This window comes from Abramis brama (genome assembly GCF_963993115.1).
Source record: "Abramis brama genome assembly, chromosome: 1".
In the NCBI taxonomy this organism is placed as follows: Eukaryota; Metazoa; Chordata; class Actinopteri; order Cypriniformes; family Leuciscidae; genus Abramis; species Abramis brama.
Genome location: NC_139963.1, coordinates 18,774,539 through 18,797,891, shown reverse-complemented (window position 1 = coordinate 18,797,891; position 23,353 = coordinate 18,774,539). Strand labels below are relative to the sequence as shown.

At 38.7% G+C, this 23,353-nt stretch overlaps 3 protein-coding genes across 5 annotated transcripts in view; 2 read left to right on the top strand and 1 right to left on the bottom strand.

Annotated features, from left to right (window-relative positions):
• The window catches only part of ndel1b (nudE neurodevelopment protein 1-like 1b), a 14,288-nt gene extending 10,242 nt beyond the window's left edge, over positions 1-4,046 (top strand). The window contains exons 5-9 of the mRNA XM_084116359.1: positions 31-167; positions 1,131-1,307; positions 1,586-1,677; positions 1,801-1,943; positions 2,749-4,046. Of these exons, the coding sequence (XP_083972485.1) occupies positions 31-167; positions 1,131-1,307; positions 1,586-1,677; positions 1,801-1,943; positions 2,749-2,839 (640 nt within the window). The 3' untranslated portion in view covers positions 2,840-4,046. The remainder of the gene's footprint in view (positions 1-30; positions 168-1,130; positions 1,308-1,585; positions 1,678-1,800; positions 1,944-2,748) is intronic.
• atp5pd (ATP synthase peripheral stalk subunit d) lies at positions 3,235-23,353 on the top strand. 2 transcript variants are annotated; one of them, XM_084116713.1, is made up of 7 exons: positions 3,235-3,648; positions 20,244-20,480; positions 21,049-21,179; positions 22,262-22,358; positions 22,445-22,516; positions 22,824-22,886; positions 23,056-23,353. In XM_084116713.1, the coding sequence occupies exons 3-7, from the start codon at positions 21,058-21,060 to the stop codon at positions 23,185-23,187; spliced, it is 486 nt and encodes a 161-aa protein (XP_083972839.1). In that variant the 5' UTR covers positions 3,235-3,648; positions 20,244-20,480; positions 21,049-21,057; the 3' UTR covers positions 23,188-23,353. The 2 variants fall into 2 exon arrangements, with proteins under 2 accessions (XP_083972839.1, XP_083972838.1); XM_084116712.1 differs by having other exon boundaries at positions 20,244-20,484.
• Positions 8,166-16,283, bottom strand: slc16a5b (solute carrier family 16 member 5b). Of its 2 annotated transcripts, none has more exons than XM_084135173.1 (5): positions 16,147-16,283; positions 14,412-14,814; positions 10,973-11,116; positions 10,009-10,872; positions 8,166-8,852 (listed from the first exon to the last, which is right to left on the bottom strand). In XM_084135173.1, the coding sequence occupies exons 2-5, from the start codon at positions 14,791-14,793 to the stop codon at positions 8,599-8,601; spliced, it is 1,644 nt and encodes a 547-aa protein (XP_083991299.1). In that variant the 5' UTR covers positions 14,794-14,814; positions 16,147-16,283; the 3' UTR covers positions 8,166-8,598. The 2 variants fall into 2 exon arrangements, with proteins under 2 accessions (XP_083991299.1, XP_083991300.1); XM_084135174.1 differs by lacking the exon at positions 16,147-16,283 and adding an exon at positions 16,040-16,140.

Sequence of the window (23,353 nt, the reverse complement as noted above, 5' to 3'; positions counted from 1 at the left end):
TATTTACAATGACGGTCTGGATTTGTGCAGGGCCACCATCACATCTCTGGAGGACTTTGAACAGAGGCTAAACCAGGCGATAGAGCGGAACGCATTCCTGGAGAGCGAACTGGACGAGAAGGAGTCACTCCTGGTCTCAGTGCAGAGGCTGAAGGATGAAGCTAGAGGTAAACTTTACTACAGGGCTTGACATTCACTTTTTTGCTCATCAGCCACTGTGGCTTGTGGTTTTCCAAAGTTACTAGCCACTCAGCATTTTCACTGGCCACAATTTTGACATCAATACCATTGGAAAAACTGCCATATAGATATTTTTAATATTATCTCATAATTTGGCTGCTATCACTTTAAGACCTGACGCACGGATCCATTTTACTGTTACACATGCGTTTTCTTTCTCAACTGTTTACGTTCACTTAAAACATAACTGACTGTTTATGTGAATACTCGCCATTTTGTCATTATTCTGTGTTTATTTGACTGTTTAAGCGCAATAAGCAGTGAAAAATAACTCAATTTAGTGCTGAGAGCCGGCTTTGTGCGCACACTTTGAGCACAAAATCAGTGGGAATGAGTACAATTATGTGTAATACGCACAATATTCCCACGCCAAAATTCGAGCCGCCAAATTGTCTAGTAGGAGTGACTGCGTTACACACCACTGCTGAAATCCACCCGCATTTGGCAGGTTTGTGGGTGTTAATGTCAAGCCCTGCTACAGGACACACCTCATTGCAACACTGCAATTAAAGGCGTGTAGCTGACACAAACTGACTCACTGCTCAGCTTTTCAAGGAGATTAAGCGGAAATTACGACCAAGTTTTCTTCCCAATTGCAATTTATCAAATGAGGAAGAAACACGTAGGACAGGACTTGATTTTGTCAATTGGGAATGGATTGTATTGTAGGAGTGTACCATGTAAACTTACAATAGAAGTCAAGGTATTCTGGGCAGAAATCGAAACCAAAATCTCCACGGACAGGTATTTGTAATGCCGACTTATCAAACAAACATGTTTTTCTGTGGTGATCAATATGTTTGCAGATACTGTCAAGTTGAAGAATTGAACAAAACATTCCATTTCAGTTTGTTCTGGTTTATCAGTGCAAAATGTGCATGTTCACGTAGACTTGCGGCAAGAGTTGGCTGTACGAGAGAGGACTTCAGATGTTGTCAGGATGTCGGCCCCCAGCTCTCCCACCCTAGACATTGATAAGACAGACTCTGCCGTGCAAGCGTCCCTGTCCCTCCCGGCCACACCTGTGGGGAATAAGACCATGGACCACCCTTTCATTGCTTCCAAAGGTTGGTGTTTATTAGTATCAACCAATAACTCTCACTTCTTAGCCGATGAACAGTAGAGGTGGTTTCCTTTGCATCCGTTCAAAAAATCTACCTAGTTTTTCCAGTGGATACTGTAAAATAGAAACATTTTCTTTGTTTTTTATTTGTAAAATTTTATGTGAATGATATCAACATTGTATTATCCATTAATATTCATGTTATTTTAGCAAACTCTTTTAACAGTCTGACTGACAGCAGTAACATTCATGTTACCTTTATTTTATGTTTTTTCTCCAAAGGGTTGACCAATGGCTATGGAAACTCTCCCCTCACACCATCCGCACGCATCTCAGCCCTTAACATCGTTGGTGACCTCCTGCGGAAAGTCGGGGTAATTCCTGAATGCTTTCAATCCTTACTAAGATTTTTGTGTGATCCCTATATCCAAACAGATTCAAAATAAAATGAGATACAAATACTGATGGGAAAACATGGGATGTCTGTTTCTGTGCAGGCTCTTGAGTCTAAACTAGCAGCCTGTAGGAACTTTGCCAAGGACCAGGCGGCACGGAAAAGTTACGCCACAGGAAATGGAAACCTCAACAGCAACGCAACCAAGTTCTCTCATTCACTCCACACTACGTATTTTGACAAGACGTAAGTGTTTGTATTGCTGTTGCCATAGTAGTAGTAGGTTTTTTTTTAATTCTTATTCTCCAAGGAATGTCTAAATTAAGGTAACCAGATTTCTGAAATGTAAACCAGGGACATTTCCTAGTTCAGTGGTCAAAATATCATTGAAATCTCACTTATTATATATGAACTACAAATACGGGGACAACACACTTTTGTAAATTTTGCTTTTTAATTGTTGTGGGTTTCATTTATTATTCTAATAATTTATAATTATGATGTTTGTTTAAAAATATATTTTTTAAATTGTACTTAATGTTTTCATTTTCACAGACCGTAAATAATATACTGTATACAGTAATTTAGCTTTTTTAACTCTACAAATGTTATGTTTGTGCTTTTGAAAATGGATCTTTTCTATAATTAGGGTTATTATTTTGCTTTTATGTATATGCTTTCTGCAAATGTAGTTGTTGCAAGTGTAATTTAGTTGATTATTTTTATTGTTTAGTTATTCATTTTGCGGTATGCTTTCACCCGTGTGTGTGTGTGTGTGTGGAACCATGGTATGTAGTACAAAATAAACAGTATTAATTTAGTTTGACATTAATAGTGTGTGACTACCATGAAACCAGAAAACCTTATGTCCATTTTGCATACTACAAACTACCATTAAACCGATAATGGTGTCCTCTGATCACGTCCAGGTTAAGTGTGTCATGGCTAAAGTAGCGCGTAGCTTGCAGCCCCCTCTGTTAGTGAAAGTATTATTGGTGAAATAATGGTATTTTGTGTTTATTGATGTTTTGCTCATGGCTGTTGTTCACAGGACTATAAATGGACTGGACCCTGGTGCCCTGACCGCCATGGCTTCCCCACGAGCCGTGTCTCCTCCCGGCATGCTCCCTCTCAGCGTGTGACAGACGTCCCACCTCCACACAAGCTCGGACACATTGTGGAAATGGAGAGGACACTCGAGAGAAAGAGAGAGAGAGAGAGAATGTGTGAGTGTGTGCGTAAGAGAGACTGAGATGACGTGCCTCGAGCGCGTCTGACAGATACATGTCAGGCGCGGGAAGGGGGGGGGTGTTCCTGTGAGCGTCCCGCGTGGATCTCTTGTTCTCACGAGGTCTCACTTAAAGCCAGCAAAACGACAAGGGTCCGAGTCGGACCGCAGCTTCAGCGTGAGTGTTTTTAGTGAGCCGCACAATTTAAAAGATGTTTAGCAAATATAAAAACGATTAAAAAGAATGAAAATGGAAAAAGATTTTCTTTGAGGTGAACGTCACTGTGTGAGTGTTTGGGGCATGTGTGAGATATGAACGTCCCCTCAGCCTTGATTTACATGTTCAGTAAAGGGTCTTAATGTGGAGGTCAGCAGATGCGTTTAACTAGAATGAATGCAAGAAAACCTTCATGTTACACCACTTCACCTACCTTTAAAAGCCCCTTTAATGAATTATTAACCCAGCTGGCTGGACACCAGTCTGCGTAATGCAACCTCTCTTTTAGGGCTTCAAAACGTATGTATGTTTCTATATTTGCCACTCTGTACTTCCACGGTTATAAAGTGTTTACTGTGTAAGATCTCATGGTCATCATCACCCTGTATTGACACACAAACTGCTTTGACTGTAACTCAGTCTCTGTGCAATGTGACCGTCGTCACAGAACTTTGTCAGTGGTTGTACGAACCTCATTTCTATCCCATGTGCCTCTGGATCTGCTGGTGAGTTTGATATTCACTGTTTATTTATTTCACTCATGGAACGGAAGCCAACTTCTGTTTGTCACAGTGTTTAAGTTCAGTTAATTTATGCAAAGCTTCAACTTCAAGTATAGGAGCACTTGTTAGTGTTTATTTACTCCTTTGAGTTTTTTGATTTCACACGCACTTTTGTCTTGTTATATTTCATGTATATAGATTTGTAAACTTAGCAGCGTTGCCCAGTAAAGCCTGTAGATACTAAAATTGGGCTGATTTGCTGTTTAATTTATTTCAGAAACGTTATGGCATGTTTTGACACAAGGATTGAATTTTACATACTGTGCATTTGTTTAAAAGCATATATCAAAATGTAAAATTGGTTGTCTAATATGCGCAAATAAATAAAGGGATACAATGAGTGTTGAGTTAAGGTTTCTTTAATAATCATACAGTAAACAGGAGTCTGGGAAATTCATGAAATTTTACAAGTGTGATCAAGTCATCAATGTTATGCAATATGGTGTACTTTTGCCTTCAGAAATGGTTTACTAATCTATAGTTTGACCTATAGTACCCAAGCTGAAACTATAAGACGCTTACTATAGGATTTAATGTAGATACTTCACAAAAATCCACTTTTCGTTTACTGTATAATCATGGTAAAAGGGTTGACATTTTAAAGGAGTGGCCTATTAACAGACATTAAACCATTTCTTGAGCTCTGTAAGGAAGGACACTTCATGGAAGGATGTCAACATTTTATTTAGATTAGTTAATTGTTGGAAAAGGGTGGAAAGGTAACAGGGTGGACACAACCTGTACTGTAAAGAACTTAAATTTGATAAACCTGATGTACTCAGATTTATAGGTTATCTCATCTAATCAATTAAAATGGCCGCATGGTTTAATGTTAGTGGACTATGTCTTTGTCTACCTCATTTGACCAGATAGCTTAAAATCTAGTGATTTATGTGTGAATTTAACCTTACCTTAATATCTTACCAAATATTACCAATATGGGCAAATTAATTCGTTGAATCCACTTTCATAAATCTGAAAATTTGTCACAAAGGCTTTATAAATGGTTTCCACAAATTCATTCTGCTCGTGTTTCATGATTGAGTCCCTTTGTGTTCATCTGAAGAGAGGAAGTTTTATAGTGGATATAAAAGTCTCCTACACACCACTGTTAAAACAGCTGTTTTGTGAGGTAAAAATTAAAACAAAGATTAATCCTATCAGAACTTTTGCACCTCTAATGTAAAAATTATACAAGCACGTATTAAAGGTTAGTTGGTATGCGCTTTTGAATGATTCAGTATATGGCCTGAGAGTTTATCTTGCACAAGTCACAACATGACTGCCCTCTTGTGGTTCTTAGAGACATTATCTGCACAGAGAAGTTTGCTCTGCTTTGGAAAACCCCTATCATTTATTTGAAATCAGTTCGAAAACCTGCACAAGCAGCCAAACATAGATAAAGGTCAATATAGACAGCACTGAGCTCTAGTTAACTCTTACACGTACATCTGGTCTTTTCGGTTCTCTCAGATTTTTGGTCCTGTTCACTTATTGTTCACTGACATTTTTAACACTGAACATATTAGTGTTGTCACGAATCACGATACCGGAACTTCCACCTTCAATATGATCCCTTGAAAAATATCGGTATTTGATACCACGGGCCATATATACGATATGTTAGTTTTCCCCGTGGTATTGAATATCTTTTTTTTCTTTTCTTTTTTTTTTAAATCAAAATTATCAACAAAAAAAACAAAAAATGTGAGATAACAAATATACCACCATACAGACAATTTATCTCACTTTTTTTGTTGATAATTTGGGTAATTTTGTTATAATAGCTTACACACAGCACAAGGAGGCTTTATTTGAATCATTGAACTAAAAAATTAAACCAATTGCAAACGATAGCACAAATAAATACAACAGAATGAAGAGACAAATGAAACAAACACGGCTTTAAGTTTTTCATGATGAGTCGAAGACTATTCGGGTAAGAAATACTACAAAAATGAAAGTAATCAAATGTAAAATAACACTGGATAGTTTCCGTTGTAAAAATTAAATAAGGATTAATGCTTGCAATTAAAGTTACAAAAAAAGATCAGTGTGATTTTTCTCTGTCTTTTCTTTTATCAACATGACACTTTAATGCACAGATCCAATATAGCCTGTTACACAACATGCCTTTTCTCTCAACTATTTACGTTCCAAAACAGACTGTATTTACATGAATAGCCTACTCGGCAAGACAGGCATTTTGTATGTATTTGACTGTTTAATTGCAATAAGCCACGAAAAAGTAGTCAATTTGGTACTCGTGAGCTGTTTGAGAGGCGGCTTTATGAGAGCGCAACTTGTATAGATCAGTGGTGTGAGTGCAAAACCTGCGGGAATGAGTAAATTTATGTGCAAGCACTATTGTGACAGGAGGCGGTGTGTCAAACTGTAAATTCGCCGTCTGAGAAAATAGAGAGCGAGAACGCGCAGCTGGTATAAGCTTGTTTTCGCCACTGAATAATAAATAAATAATAATAATTGCGACTTTTTATCTCACAATTGCGAGATATGAAGTCAGAATTGTGATAAATAAAGTCGCAATTGTGAGATATAAAGTCAGAATTGCGAGATAAAAAGTCGCAATTAGGCTATCTTTTAAAATGTTTTATTTTGTGGCAGAAACACAGTGTTGTAGTCGAGACCAGCTCACTCGAGTCCGAGTCGAGACCGAGACCAGAGAGGGTCGAGTCCGAGACCAAAGAGAGTCGACTCCGAGTCGAGACCGAGACCAGAGAGAGTCGAGTCCGAGTCGAGTCGAGACCATAGGGTCGAGACCGAGACCAGAGAGGTTGGATAACCTAAGGTTGGGTCTAAAAACCAGACCTAAAGATATCTATATAAGGCAGACATTTTCAATACATAGTTGAGCTAGAGGCTCATCACATCTGACCAGGCTCCTGCTGCATTTGCGTGGCGCGAACGTTATAGTCTCAAGTCATGCGCAGTTGCGCACAAGAAAGTCAGCAATCATTGGACGTTTCAATCAAACAACAATTTAAAGAAATATTAACATACAGTAACAATCATGAAATATTTTGAATGGGACTCGAGTGGACTCGGGAATAAGTCCGAGTCCTAATATGTTCGAGTACGAGCCAATTCCGAGTCAAAATGCACACTCTTTTGGCTCTTTTTAAATATTTAGTCAGTTTTAAGAAGCCAGCTTGGGGGCATCTCAGTTTATCCTGGAAATAATCACTGGGAGGAATGATGAGGTGAGATTTGTAGTCAAATAATTAAAACTCAGATATCACACACCAATATCTGAGTTTGAATTATTCTGAAATATTGATTATTTACCTCATTTGTCATGTGTGGACTATATTACATAGGGTTGCACAACATCCCTCTGCTTAGACAGTGTACATCACTATTTTGGATTTACCTTTAGTACAAAGTGTGTGTATGTGTAAAGCTACGTTGACTTAGGTTATTCATACAATACCTACTCACAAATAAACATCAAAAACAAAGCCGGCTGCAATGAATTTCTGTGCAAAACAGCTTTTACTACAAACACTTCCACACAAGAACATTGTTATCACACAAGAACAAGAACAAGACAGAGAGGCACTCGCACGTGTTTTTTTTGTTTTTGTTTGTTTTAACTGGAGTAAGCATGTGACGGCAGCGTGCACAAGTCATGGCTCCGCTCCTACCCATGACAGAGGCACGCAGGTTTTTTTTCCACTGGAGTATTCACGTGAAGGATGCGTGCACAACTATCATCATGCTGTTAGGCAGTAGCACCCCTGCGCTGGGTGCGCCCCTCCCCCTATAACTGTTCTGTCTCGCGGAGAAGCTAATTTGTGTGCATCTGTGTGAAACACGCATAGGAAAAAAGAACGACAGAAAGAACGGCTCCCCTCCAGCCGCGACTCGGCTCCCATCGTTCATGTTTATGAGCCGTTCAAAAGAATCGGTTCGTTCGCGAACGTCACAACTCTATTATCTGGATTCTCTTGTATTTGATTGGTTGTTTTGTTTGATATTGTTCTATCAAATTTACTCTGCACTTGGATCCGGCCTTCTCTCGTCTCTGAGAGCTCGACGTGACGGTAATGAGCAACATAACTTGAATATATGCTTGAGCATCTGTCCTTTTTCAGGGTCGCATCTTGTGACATCACATCCAGTTTTTGGTTAGTTTAGATGCCTTTGGTCCATGTTGCGATCATATTTCAGATGAACCACACTATGTTCATTTGGAAGCTGAAATGTGGTTCTTGGTCTGCTTGTTTGGTGCACACCAGGGTTCAGACAGCGTTCACACCTTCAAATAATCCCACTAAGAAAGCAATCGCACTAGAGTTAGTTTCAAACCAGACCTGCCAAGTGTGAACACCCTAAAACAAACTATGGCACAACTGGAGGAATTCCTCTACAGCGTGATTTGACTACAGAAGAGCAAGCACAAAGAGCGCTTAGTTAAGGAAAACTGAGACAACACAATTGCATACATTTTCTTTAATACATACAAATATATAAATAACTTTCTGATTTTAAAAAGCAGTGTCTATACAAAACTAAACATTTTTTTTATATATATATATATAAGATCTAACATTTATCATTTAAGGCATCTAGAAATAATAATAATAAAAAAACACTCATTGCATGACCCTGCCTTGCAAATGTTTTTTGTGAGATAATCTGAAGTGATAACAGTTCCATATGGCACTATGAAAAGTTAGACCTGCAATTCTGGTACGATCCTTTTACTACAGCAGTCCAGGAAATGGTATGCTTTATCTCTTGTGTACATAATCTATGGCAAATACAGCTGATTGTCCACCAATAATAGGAGGATGGGTAAATACTAGAAGGCTTAAGGTAAAAATGAATAGCCTGTGGTAAAGTGCACTCAAGGTGGTGTCTTGGCACACATCACACATCAGTCTCTCTGTCTCTGTCATTCTTACTATGCAAAGGCACTGGACTATAATCACAGTCTATGGTCATCTTAATGCTTGGCTTCAGTGTATTAGTGTCTTTATGAGTGGAGGAGCTCTTAACCTCTCTGTCTTTCTTTCTGTCCAGCCAGTAGAAGGACAGCATGATGAAGAGACCAGCTGTGGACCCGGTTATGCTGCAGGCAAAGAACACATAGGCGTATTGCCTAGTGGCGTCAACCAGGATTCCTGTAAAAAAAAATTAATTTAATAAGCCACATAAATTACTTTTAAGTCAATCCCTGAAATAGAGTGAACTGGTCATTTCTCAATGGCCTTTTTTCCCCAGAAGTGTTTTCCCATTCATTTTCTCCATGTGCATTTCACAAAGGAAAATGCATGGATGAAATAAAGTACACAAGACTGTGTACTGAATGGGATTGTTAGTTAAGGTTAGGTAAGAAGATATTTTAAAGAAAGTCGGTAACCAGTCAGTTGATGGTAGCCATTGACTTCCATAGTAGGAAAAAATACTTTGGAAGTCTACGGTTACCATAAACTGTCTGGTTGCCGACTTTCTTTAAACTATTTTCTTTTGTGTTCAACAGAACTCATATACAGGTTTGGAACAACATGAGGATGATTTAAAAAAAAAAATTATTCTTATTGTGATATTGTAATTTCAGGGAAGATAAATAATACAGACATAATTGAAATGCAGGAAACTGCTTACTTCTTGCAGGACGCAGGAACAAAGCTCCTAATTTCAGGACTGTCACCCTACTCTAGGGAGCTTTTTTGCTCATGCAAGACCAACTCCTATCTACATGTATGAAGAAATGGCAAAATTTGCTTGACAAACTCGCATTTAAATAACATTTTATTTAACATGAGCTGTCTCATAAGGGTTGTTTCTTACGCTCAAGTAGCATTAAAAGTCCTAAAAGCTTGCTATGGGACCTGCAGCTTTAACAACAGCTACTGTGACGCAATGACTTTATCAATTGGCGATTGGCTCTTTTATTTAGAAGGCGGGACTTATTCCGCCATATTGCACGTTACAGTTTCTCCCATTCGTAGCAATACGAATGAACCGTCTTGGTTTATCTATAGTCTTTGATATAGAGCATGAGTTGGGAGTCTACATAGTGCATTAGAGGAACTACATTTATGTTATTTGTTGTTGTTGTTCCTTGAGCTTGAAACTCATTGTAATTGTTTCATGGAAAAGAGCAGCATGTAAAGTGTAAGTACTTCCAAAAATAATCACATGAGTTTAAAACAACATGAGGGTGAATATTTGTTGGCCTTGACAAATACACGCAGGCATTCTGCTTTCACCCACTAATAAATGTAGTACGTCAAACGGACGTCAGAGACGTCAACTGTAGAAACATTACATCACCTGCTAATGGGGGGCCGAGCAGTAGCATGATGCTCTCCATAATGCTGATGAGGCCCAGGGCGGATGGGAAGCGGCTCATCTCGACCGTGTCCATAAGTACGGTGAACAACAAGGAGCCAACAAGGCTCATAGAAAACCCAAACACTATAACATACGCCAGCAGTACTGAAAAACTCGTTCCTATCCCACAGATGCAGTTGCTCAACCCGTTGATCAGCACCGCCGTGGCAAACAGGTAGGCAAAGCAATGGCTTCCTCGGAAACGAGGCAACCCGAAAACCAGCGCCGTCGCGGGCCGAACGGTGATGTTGATCAATCCGAGGATGGCCATCAGTAGAGCGGCCCGGTCTTGCTCCATACCGTACGCGGTGGCGTAGGGAACCAGGTAAACCAGGGGCACCACGAAGCCCAGCATCATCCAGGACACCCCAAGAGCATAGGCACAGAAGTAAGGGTTACTGCACAGCAGGTCAAAAGCCATGTGTCTGCGCAGGAAAGGCATGACGGTGGAGAGAGTGGCCCGTAGGCGACCCTTCAGACCCTCTCTTTCCTGATGAACGGAAAGGCAATTGGTTTTGAGGTGGTGATTGTCCGTAGGTCCGGTTCTGGCTTCTTTCTTTGGTTTGGCCCCAAGGGGGCGCATCACGGCCCCACAAACGCAACAGTTCAGCAGAACCCCTCCCAGCACCAGAAAACTGCCCCGCCAACCGAAGCAGCTGAGCAGATAGTTGGCCAGCAATGGTAGGGTGCTCAGCCCGAGTGCAGTGCCAGTGGAAGACAGAGCGTTGGCGAAAGCCCTGCGACGCACAAAGTAGTGGCCCATCATGGTGATCGATGGCTGGAAAGACAAAGAGAACCCCATTCCTGAAGGAAAGATGAGAATTCAGTCCATTTCATGTGGTTCATCCTACTGAGCAAGAATCATTTTCACACCACTGTTTCTGCGAAAGTAATATATACCCACCTGTGATAATGCCAGCAGTGATATACAGCTCTACCATTGTCTGTGCAAATGAGCTGGCTGCCATTCCCAGTCCGCTCAGGATCCCGCCGATGATTATTGTTGCACGGCAACCATAGCGTTCCACGAGAACACTACATAAGGGGCCTACGGAAAGACAATGGCATTGTAATATGAACAATAATGAACATGGTTGGTCACGGTGTGAGCACAATAGCTGCATTGACTTACAGATGGTCCTGTTTAATGTCCTCACGCTCACACACATGCAGATGATGACAAACAATCGTGTGTTTTCTTTCACCCAAACCACTGGCTATTTACATTTGGTATTAAAACACTATATATATGCAAATTAAAGTTCATTCATTGTATTTGATAGGCTTTGACAGAAATGTTTAAATTTGATTATGGAATTAGGCTGCCATTTCAATACAGTAATATTGTACTGCCCTCCTGAACATGGGCTGGGTTTATACGGAGACCCGCACATGGTTAGAGAGTCAGACTGGTGACCCGAAGGTCATGGGTTCGATTCTCTATACCGGCAGGAAGTGACTGAAGTGCCCTTGAGCAAGGCACTAAACCCCCAATCACTCCCCGGGCGCCACAGCAAAAATGGCTGCCCACTGCTCCGGGTGTGTGTGTGTGTGTGTCTCCACGGTTTGCAGTGTGTGTGTGTGTGTGTGTGTGTGTTCACTACTAAGGACAAGTTACCGTTGCCCCTACGTCATGTCATTTCATGACATGCAGGAGGGGGGAAAAATGCATATCATGCCCACGAATGAAGTATTCACTGACTAAATTCGCCCTGTTGTAATTCACAATATTGAATTGTTAAACTTGCATCACTATTCACATTTTGGTCCCTTGTGAAAAAGAAGTGCACTTAATTGCCTTTACAAAAATAAGTACACTTCAAGTTCATTTCATTATGTATAGGCTACTAATATCAATGTACTAGTAATAGTAAATACTGTATTTCAATGCTACTTGAAGCTAAATTGGCCCACTTTTTAGTGTCTAAAAGTGAGTATACTTTAAGTGTAACAGAAGTAAACGTTTGTACTGCAACCATACTACAAGTGAACTTACAGACCTTATGCGCGAGAGAAACAAGCGCGCATCTTAAGAAATTTGTCTTTGAATTTCCGTTTTTGCGGTAGCTCTGTATATTTCTATGGCATCGCTGTCGAAGAGTATTTAGCTGGTGAAGTGGATTTACTTATTGTAAAGTTGACAAAAGTTAGCATGAGCATTAAAATATAAATGACATCAAGTACATTTTAGTTTGCTATAAATGTCAGTATTAAACACCATTTTTAGTAAGTAATTAGTAATTTATACTGGAATATTTTTTTTTATAGTGATCCTCCTAGTCCTGCCCCAAACTCAAACGCCGTTGACACGACTCAAACAAACAGAGCAATGTCCTGAAATTGTTTACTTTTCATGAAACAAGCCTATAAGGCTAACTTAGAGCTGTCTTTGCACATTAATCTGGGATAAGAAAAAACAACACACTTTTAGAAAGCTATTTTATCGATTGAGTTATACCTAAGTGGGTATCATATCAAGAGGGGAAATGAGTGTCACACAATATCATACTTTTGCCCCTTTGTAAAACGAGAAACTTGATTTGATGTGACACTTTGCACCCACTGAGCACAGCAGTTAGTATAGTGCAAATTACTTCAAGCTCTTTAAAACCCCAAGGGAGACTGAACATTTGCACTGCTTAAATGAATGCTTTAGGTGTCACGGCACTGTGTGAAAATAAACCAATAGCGATCACCTTAACATTGTCTTTGGCGCTAACTTGGACAAAGACAAATAAACATTTCTCACAGAAGAACAATGGCATATTGGCTGTTCCAGAGCCAGCTCAGCAATATAATAGCAATAGCAACCTCCTGCCTGACTCAGAGCTGACTGTCCCTATGCAGTGTTCACAACTCCCTGCACACTCAGCAAGCAATATTTGTATATGTTCACTACAGTTCACAAAATTATTGTGCATATACACCCTTTGTATTCTACTGTTATGTAACCCATGCTAATGGATTGTAATATTTGCATGGTGTACTTTGAACTGCTGCTGCCTAGAAACGAATACTGAGCTGCATTAAGCTGAATAAAAATGCCAGTCCCCAAATCCCTTTCTCCACATCAGCTATTCTTTGAGTTGTACCGCAATGACTGGATGAATTTCCCAGTGAAGGGATATAACACATGTTTCTAATGCAGAGTCCTGACTGAGCATGTGTACTCCTTACGATTAAGAATCACACTAAAATGGCTAGTTCACCCAAAAAGGAAAATTATCTCTTAATTTACTCACCCTCAAGCCATCTTAGGTGTATATGACTTTCTTCTTTCAGCCAAACACAATTGGAGTTGAAAAATATCCTGGCTCTTCCTAGCTTTATAATGGGAGTGAATGGTACCTGAGATTTTGAAGCCCAAAAAAGCAGATCCATCCATCATGAAAGTATCCATACAACTCCAGGGGGTTCATAAAGGCCTTCTGAAGCGAAGTGATGCATTTTTGTAAGAAAAATATCCACATTTATAACTTTATAATCTATAATCACTGGCTTCTGGCAGTAAGCAAGTCTAGTTCCCGATGGATGATGTATTGATGAACGCGGAAGCGCAGAGGAAAGAGCAAAACAAAACACCGGTCATGAATTAGAAGTCTAAAATGAGAATTTTTAAAGAGAAATGTCGGAGGAGCTTGAGTTTGTTGCCCAGCCCTATTAGTTTGAACCGCGAGAGGCGTTGACTCTCACATAAGATTACGCTACGCTTACATCCTACGAAATGCGTCGGGTCAAAGGTCACTCTTCCGCCGGAACTAGATACCGCAACCCAGTGATTATAGTTTATAAAGTTATAAATATGGATATTGCTTTAGAAGGCCTTTATTAAACTCCCTATGGATTACTTTTATGATGGATGGATGCGCTTTTTTGGACTTCAAAAAACAAGGTACCATTCACTCCCATTATAAAGCTTGGAAAAGCCAGGATATTTTTTAATATAACTCTGATTGTGTTTTTTCTGAAACAAAGAAAGTATACATACACCTAGGATGGCTTGAGGGTGAGTAAATTATGGGATAATACAATTTTTTGGGTGAACTAACCCTTTAAGATTGCCAAAGAACTTGAGTACAATCCCAGAGTTCAAGAGCACTGGAAGTGAACAGACCACCGCTGTCATCCTCTGACCTCTGTGCCTGTTTATGTTTCATGTTATGAAACAGATCAGTGTTGCACAACTGATTAGTACAGTAACTTGATAGAAGTGTTTTTCAGATACTGTATCTGACCCTGTGGTGAGGGTGAATGCGGGAGCGCCGTGAGGATTGCGTCACAAAGTGCGGATGAACTAATGGATCAAATGCATGTATCGGTTAGTATGAGAGAACCCTCCCTACCGCCTGCATGCAGCACTGCCATCATGATAGCTGGCACCCATGACGTCTCAGTGTTGCTGGCTTGGAAGTCGTTCTGCAAGTCTGTGTAAAATATCCCGATACACGAAGGGAAAGCCAGAGTCATGGCTAAGACCAGAATGGTAGCAGCGACGACCACCCAGCCCCAGCCACCCTCGGGTGCCACATGGCCACTGTCCTCCGGCCCTGCAGAGGAATGATGCTGCACCTCTGGAAAAGAGGAGGATTCCTCTTCCTGGTGCTCCGGCTCCTCTGACTCACAGCTGGCCGTCTCTGCCGGGCCGGAATCTGTTTCTACGGCCCGCAGAGAGGACGTCCTGGCCGCATCAGCCCTGGTCTGATGAATCTCTGCACCCTCCGTCATTGCGTCTCCTCACTCAAGTGCCTGTGGGATTAGACAAGCTAATTATCATCCTTTTACTTAATACTATCTAAAAAACACATCTCCTTAAATAGTCTTTTTCTTGTTTATATTACTAGGGGTTGATTATAAGCACTTGTTTTGCATGCAGTAAAGTTCTCTGGTTTTAAATCTCCACTATGGAAATCGTCACATTCTGCCACAAAACCCTGTTTGTTCTGTGGGATTGAGTGCTGAGCAACTTGATATTCTTTAGATTCATGTTTGTGTCAAACACTGAAAGCCAAATTCTCCTGTGACTATGCAAAACAAAAAAAGTGGAAAAAATAATATAAATATATTTTTCATTATTTTAATCATTTTCAGTTACAGTGTTTGAGGCATGTTTTATATTATATTATATTATATTATATTATATTATATTATATTATATTATATTATGGCTGTGTAAATATAAGTATTTAATTTGCCATTAAGGTTAGGATTATATCTATAACATTGTGTGCATATACATTTAGAATAATATTTTAATTAAATTCATTTTACAATATTGCATTTTTTCTTCACATGATATTTTAATATTATATTTGTATTATAATAAATTACATTATATCATGGCTGTGTATAGGCTATACATATTTTTTTCAATGTTTTATTTTGTTATTGGTTATGTCTATACCATTGTGTCTATTTATCTTAGGGTTTCTGCATTTTTGCCTTTTCTCATTTACATTTTTGAACATATGGTGCATTAAGTGCATTAGTCAAAACATTTAAATAGTCTTAATCTTCTGTAGTAACCTATAGATTTCATTCTGACTGTCAATTTTAATCTCAAATCCTCCTCACTTCGAAAAAGATTTTTATAATTATTCTGTTCATAGAGGCTAATAAGTCTACTTTCACCGGCAGCATCACGCGCATAGCCTTTAACGCGAGATCAGCTCGTGAACAGCACCGGTAATCCGCACCTGTTACGAAAGTAATTTTTTTTATGCGTCTCTACATTTCATATTTTGTTCACAGCATGAGAGCGGTTTGACAAGCTAAACTTGCACGCGCCGCAGGTTATCGTTTTTTTTTTTTTTTTGGCACAGTAGAGCCTAATTCATTTAATCATGCACAAAACTGCCTTGACTCCCTGAAACACGAGTTAAATTTCCTATATGATCGGAAATCTAACCTTTAAACCACCCATCCTAAACAATAACGCAAACAAAGCTGAGATAAAGAGATAAATACATCACACCTGCTCTTTTCATCCGTCATGAAGTCACCCAAACCATCAACTCTAATAAAGCAGCCAGCAGGGTATTATTATGTCCTTCTGAATACATTATATGTTTTTTTCCTCACCTTTAGTACGTAGAGGTACGTAGAGGTGCACCTTTAGTACGTTTACATCTGTGCTTGACGTAAAGTGGTCCTCCTCCGCGTGTGCTGCTGTTGACCAGTCGCGCTCCCTCTGGCCCGAGCGTGACCCGCGCGAGTGAACGGCGGCGCGCACTGAGTGAGTGGTGCGCGCGCTAGACGGGATTAGAGAGAGCTCGTGACAGTACTTTGTCAACTCCATCATGATTTCTTCCTCACTGCCCCTTTACCACGCTATTTACTCTGACGTAATAAAATGACGTTCTCGACAATTTCAGCCACGTCAATGCGTATGGCCAAAGACCATTATGAAGTGTTTCATAAAATATTTTTCTTGATGTAGTCCTTCTGACCACTAGGGATAGGTTGTAGCCTATATAGGCTTACACCTCAGTTCATTCTTTTAATCCAATCTATCATTTCACTAGTCTATTTTATTATTTAATTGTGAGAAGAACAAGTTTTGGTTTTGCTGATGTGTGGGTTAATTACATGTATTTTGTGCATTGATTGACAAAGCTATTTCAATAGTATAGGCTATGGCTGACCATGCTGGGTGACATAAACGGAAAAGGGGCCCGTTTCGTGGAATAAGCCACAGAGTCAACAAGTCACAGAAACAGTCACAGGTGACATTTAAGACATTTTGACTGTCACAGGTCAAAATGGCTTTGCCTTATTAGAAAACTTGTGTCATTCACTTCTTAGATGTCAAGATATCATAGGCACTTCAAAAAAGTCTCCATACTCCACAAAAGACGAAAGACGTCAAAAAGCGAGATAAAGTCAAGTGCTTTTACTGATAAAAAAGGCAAACGTTTCTATCACATGCGACCTTTGTCAATGCCAAACTTACAATGCTAAGAGCAGCTACCCTTCAGTCAAGGTAACATGCCATGGGGCAGCTGAACATTGAATTTAGATTTTTTGTTTAAATGTTTTTAAAAGGGAAGGAGTTAAAGTAGTTAAAGTTAGGCCTAAGTATTAAAAAAAATTATCTAAATAGGAACATATAGTAGTGTACTTAGAGTGCTAAAATAATACATAAATAATACATTATAAGAATGATGTTGTTGACTTAAAGAATACTAACAACAAGTATACTTACAGTATAAAACTACTACAGCTACAAAGTGTACTTTCATTAACTAAAAATGTGCTAAAAGTATTTGACTAAACTATCAGTATACCTATATGTTTACTTGTAGTATAGTTGCAGTAAAAACAGTACTCGAAGTGTAGTACTTTTACACTTAAAGTATATTTAAATTATACTTTTATAAATTAAAAAGTGAGCCAGTAAGTAAAACAGTACACTTAAAAGTATACTTCTAGCACATTGGAATTAGTATACTTACTACATAAAGTATACTTAAAATATACTTGAACTTTACTTAAGTATGCTTAATAAAATGAACTTGAATGCTTATTTTATGTAAGGGTCATCTATTATCCAATTAGGCCTACTGTAACAGCTAATTAGATTTTTTATGTTGTGTTGTGTTGTATTTTGGGGAAATGTTGGCTACTTCATATGGAGTACCTCGTTGACCTTTAGCATAACCATAAAATTTACCATGGCAATAAAATGAAAATAGTAAATTTACCATGGTAATGAAAATAACAGGAGCATGGATGCAGTTGAACTTGAGGGTAGCTGAAATTGATCAAGCGAGCTCTATGTAGAATTCAGAAACGCTTGTTTAGCGACACCGGTGGCCGTTAAGTGAACTGCAGACACCAACTTGTTGCTCGTAAAAATAATAATAATATAAACGATTAACTAAAGGTCCAAGGACGATAACTATAAAGATAAATATATAGTTAAATAAAGCATTCTAAATATTAAAGAATAGCAGAGTCCACACCACAACTATTGTTGGAATCACTTTTAGAGCGATTTTATCCAGCTGATGAACAATAAAACATCCCACTAAACATTGGATGTCGGATAGACGTGCAGATCATGTCTATATTGGGTCCGTCGGTCCATGACCAATTCTGGACATCTATTCGACGTCCAAACTAGGTCCACTATTTGGACGTCCAACCATGACCCAACTTGGACGTCATATTGACGTTCAACATTGGACCTTTGAACTGGGTAATTTTTTGGACGTCATTTGGACGTCTATGACAGGTGCAGGAAATTTACATGATTACTAGGGGTTTAACGGTAACGGTTCACAAAATTCACGGTTCGGTTCGATATATACGATACACTTGTGTCACGGTTCGGTACTTTTTTGATACAGCAAAAAGAAAGAAATGCCAGGGAAATTTCCTTGATTTAATTTTTTTTTATTCTTTTTTTTATTATTATTAAAACTAAAATCATAAAGTATGATTTTTTTTACTTTGAGCAATTCTAGAGCTATAATTGACTCTTCTTAGAGCATATAAAACAAAACAGCTCCTTGGAAAAAATGAAATGTAATAGGCTATTGTAGTTATAAACAAAGGTTTATTTTAGTTCAGATTAACATTTGAGGGCAGCAATTGTATTCATAATGTCAAAATAAAACCGACGTAATGTTACTTGAAGGCATTATGCCTACTATTCCTGCCAAACTTCCATGGTTGCAGTGAGTGTTACTACAGTAAATCCATGGTGAATGTTGCTGATCTGTGGACACTGCGTTCATTCATGGCACAATGTTTCTTCCTGGTTTCCACATCAGCGCTGTTTGATCCGTTAATAACGGAGAAATGTGAATGTTTCTCACTAGATCTCGCAGCGATGTTATTACTTCTGTGGCGAATTCAAATGCTTTCTTTACTGGATCTCTTAGCGCTGTGTAGTACGGTAACAGTGTCGCATGATCACGATCGGCTCGCGCTGCACTGGTCCAAACCATGGTCCAAACTGATAAACGGTCCTTCAACCAGCACACAATAACGAACAGTTTCGTTCCGCTTGCATTACGTTTGCCATTTGATGTTGGGCAATGTTGTGGTCGCGCCGGCGTCTCTTAGCCTACATTATGAGCGCGCTTGCCACGCGCAATGCGCCTACATTTGAAATAACGAAATTTTGGTCGGCAGGAAAAATGGTCAACATTAAAAAATATCAACATTGTTATTATCAACATGATTAATACATATGAATACAGATTATTTATAATAATTATTTAAGATCATTTCCCAAAAACTCCATTTGATCGTCTCAGCATCAGGTGATAACCATAACTGGAGACGCGTACAAGGTGTGATGCTGTAGCTCAAACAGTGAAAGCAAGGTGTGTGTGTGTGTGTGGTCGGTCTCATGAGGAGAAGCCGCTCTTTTGTTTGAGCGCACTGAGCGCGATTATTGTTTGGAAAACACTTAACTAATAAAACACACGATCCACAGCAAGCCGACCCCGTCTCCTTTTTCCCACAAACGAACTTTTGTGGACTGACGTCAACATTAGACGTGCGGAAGACGTCGGAAAAAAGACGTCATCTGGCGTCACAGTCTGCACCTTCAGGGGAGCAAAATTGGACGTGCAAAAACGACGTAGAAAAGACGTCGTTTCGACGTGTTTATGCGCAGTGGGATTGTCAGACAATCAGAATCCATCCTGTTGTAACAAGCTCGAGCATTTAAAGTGACAGACAAGCACGTGCTTAGAATAATCAGAACGATATCGTCCTTTGGTGTGTGGACCAAAGACTGTAGGCTATGTGTGGACGCTAATATAGTTATCTTTATAGTTATCGTTCCTGGTGTGAACAGGCCTTTAGACTAACTAACTGACTAAATAAATAAAAACCATACACAAATAAATGTAATAAAATAAGACATTTATTTAAAAAAAAATATTTAAGTATTGTAAATAAATAAATAATACTTATAAATAAATAGTACATCTACAGTACAGGCTACAACACAGTAATATAGTGAGTAGAAAAAAATGGAATAATGTAACATAATAGAAACTAAATATTCTCCAAATACTAGTCTATTTTACACGTTTATAATAGTAGTTTTCACCGTATACATTTGGTCTTTATACATAAAAATATATAACTTCCTTTTAAATTTTAGGATGGGGTCCATGATGCATCTATTCTAAAGGATTGAAATCCTCTGTTTTTAGGTGAGCTGAAAGCGACAAACTGGAGTGGATCCGCAAGTCTACTATTGAGTGGACATGCAAGTCTACTACTGACTGAGTGGATCCGCAAGTGTACTATTGAGTGGACCCGCAGGTCTGCTGCAGCTTTTCTCCAGTCCGCTGGGTGTCAGTAACGAGCGCTGCTTTCTTAACCGCGCTTCCGCTCTCGGTCCGGCGGCCATCACGCTTCTGTCATTGCAGCGGCTTGATCCTTGAGCAGTGAGTATGTGTCGAAAATCTAGTCATTTATTAAATAATACAGCGCCCGATTGTTTTTACTCGATTAAACCATGAATACTAGTCTTTATCTTTCATGTTTACAAGAAATGTCGCGGTTTTGTGGTGGTTATTTTTGTCTTTATCACATATAATCCGGACGCTGACCTTGTCTTGTCGACTTGTGTGCATTAGTGAAGGCTTTACATCTCAGTTGTTCTTATAAACCTAATTTCTGTAATCAAAATAGAAAACAGTGACACTTTAGTTATAAATACTGTTTAAATGCGAAAACAGTGTTTTAGTATGCTACATTAGAGCCATCTGGCTAGTGTCCTATATGTTGGTATTCTGTGACTGATAATATCTAGGCTACATTTTTAATATATTATATGTCTTGTATGTGGAAAACAATCATTATTATGTGCTTGGCTTCACTATTATGATATGTTTTCTTAAAGTCAGACTTGACCGTACAATTTGCTTGACATGCAGCTGGAACCTCTTAGCTTAACTTGTGAAAGATCTTTGTTATTCTTAATAACCATAACTTCATAAAATGTTTTGACAGGAGTAAAAGATGGCAGGCCGACGTGCAGCTGTAAAGGCCATTGACTGGCTGGTTTTTGCGGAGAGGGTCCCACCGAACCAGAGAGCCATGTTCAACAGCTTGAAGACCCGCAGTGACTCCATCACAGCAAAGTGAGTCTCTACATCACTGCACATGAACTGCACAATCTCCAGCATGTAGTTTATACAGGAGTGATGGAAGCTAATGGTTTTAAAGGTATGTTTTGAACCCAGCACGGGATGATCCATAAGCCATCATCATTGTGCCCTTGAGCAAAACACCATAGGTCAGGTGCAGGTCAATGGACAAGCTGGCTAAACTTCGTTAAAGCTCTGATGCATAAATAGCAATTCATGTTTCTCATGATAATGAACCAGTATCTCTGGTTCTTGTTTAATTTTTTTTTAAAAGCAGGTTGTCTTAATATGCTTATACATGTATAGTAAAAACAGTAATATTGTGAAGTATTATTCCATTTAAAATAACAATTTTCTATGTGAATATATTGCAAAATGTAATTTATTCCTGTGATTAAAGCTTAATTTTCAGCATTACTCCAGTCTTCAGTGTCACTTGATCCTTCAGAAATCATTCTAATATGATGATTTGATGAACATTTCTGATTATTATCAATGTTGAAAACAGTTATATTTTAACAGTTAATATTTTTTTTGTGGAAATCATGATGCATTTTTTTCAGGATTCTTTGATGGAAAAAAAGATTGACATAACATTTATATTAAATATAAATGTTTTGTATCAATTTCTTGTGTTCAATATAAAACTATTAAATAAAGTTTTTTTTTGCTTTCTTTTTTAAATAGTATCTATCTATCTATCTATCTATCTATCTATCTATCTATCTATCTATCTATCCAAATGATTTGATAAGAATTAGAATGATTTCTGAAGGATCATGTGACACTGAAGAATGGAGTAATGATGCTGAAAATTAAGCTTTGCATCAGAGGAATAAATTACATTTTACAATATATTCACATAGAAAAGAGTTATTTTAAATGGAAATGATACTTCACAATATTACTGTTTTTTTACTGTACTGTAAATAAATGCAGACTTGGTGAGCATAAGAGGCTTTTTATAAACTAAAAACATTTAAAAATGAAGTCTGACTGTCAAGGTTTTTAGATATAGAAATGATTGTATCCGTCAAGTCAATTATAAATTTGTGCTGAACCATGTTTACTTGCAGACTTGCATCCTTGCCAGAGAAACCGGCTCCCATTGACTGGAGTTACTACAGAACAGTTGTGGCCAAAGCCGGCATGGTGGATGAGTTTGAGAAGAAGGTGAGATCCAGTGATTCCTCTCTGACCCCATCTCTTCCTCTGCAGTGTGTCTTATGTTCTCTGTCTGCCCGTCTCTCTGTCTCCAGTTCTCTGCGTTGACGGTCCCTGAGCCAGTGGACACTCAGACTGCGAAGATTGATTCCCAGGAGCAGGATTCTGTGAGTCTCTCTTCATACTTCAGTTTTTCTTCTCTCCAGGAGATGTTTTAGATCAAATGCCGCTCCTGGAGGGCCAATGCTTCAGTGAACTTTAAGTCCTAATGCAAATTAAAGATTGAAGAGATCAGAGTTTTGAATCAAAGTAGCTAATCGTAATGGCAGGTCAAGGTGTCATTCTGAAAATGCAGGGAGTTTTACTGTACCAGGCCAAATATATATGTATGAAAATATATATATATATATATATATATAATTTTTTTTTTTTTTTTTTCACATATCCTTATGTTGTGTCTCTTGATGTATTCAGAACAAAACTGCAGCTGCTTACTTGGAAGCATCTAAAGCTCGTATCACCGAGTACGAGAAAGGGGTAAGTTCAACCTGCACCATCACATTATGGTACTTATTACAGAACCAAAGATATATGCTAATAAAGTTTTCCCATAATACTCATGTATTAAATAATTATGATTTGATCAAATTTCACAAGTATGAAGCATTTGAATGATTTTCCCTCTCTGATTGTTTGTCCTTGGCAGCTTGAGAAGTTCAGGAACATGATTCCTTTCGACCAGATGACCATAGAGGATCTCAACAACACCTTCCCGGAGACCAAGCTGGACAAGGAAAAATATCCATACTGGCCGTACAAGCCTATCGCCGACCTGTAATTTATTAGCAACACCCCAGAGCTTCAGTAATGAATCTTTACGAGTCTGAGGTTGCTCTGTATAGTCTGGTCTGAGTCATGCTTCTGCTGTAGAAGTGATTCCAATCGTGAAATAACTCATAACTGTTTTATTTGTGAATGAAAATAAAAATTAATTGTTTAAATAA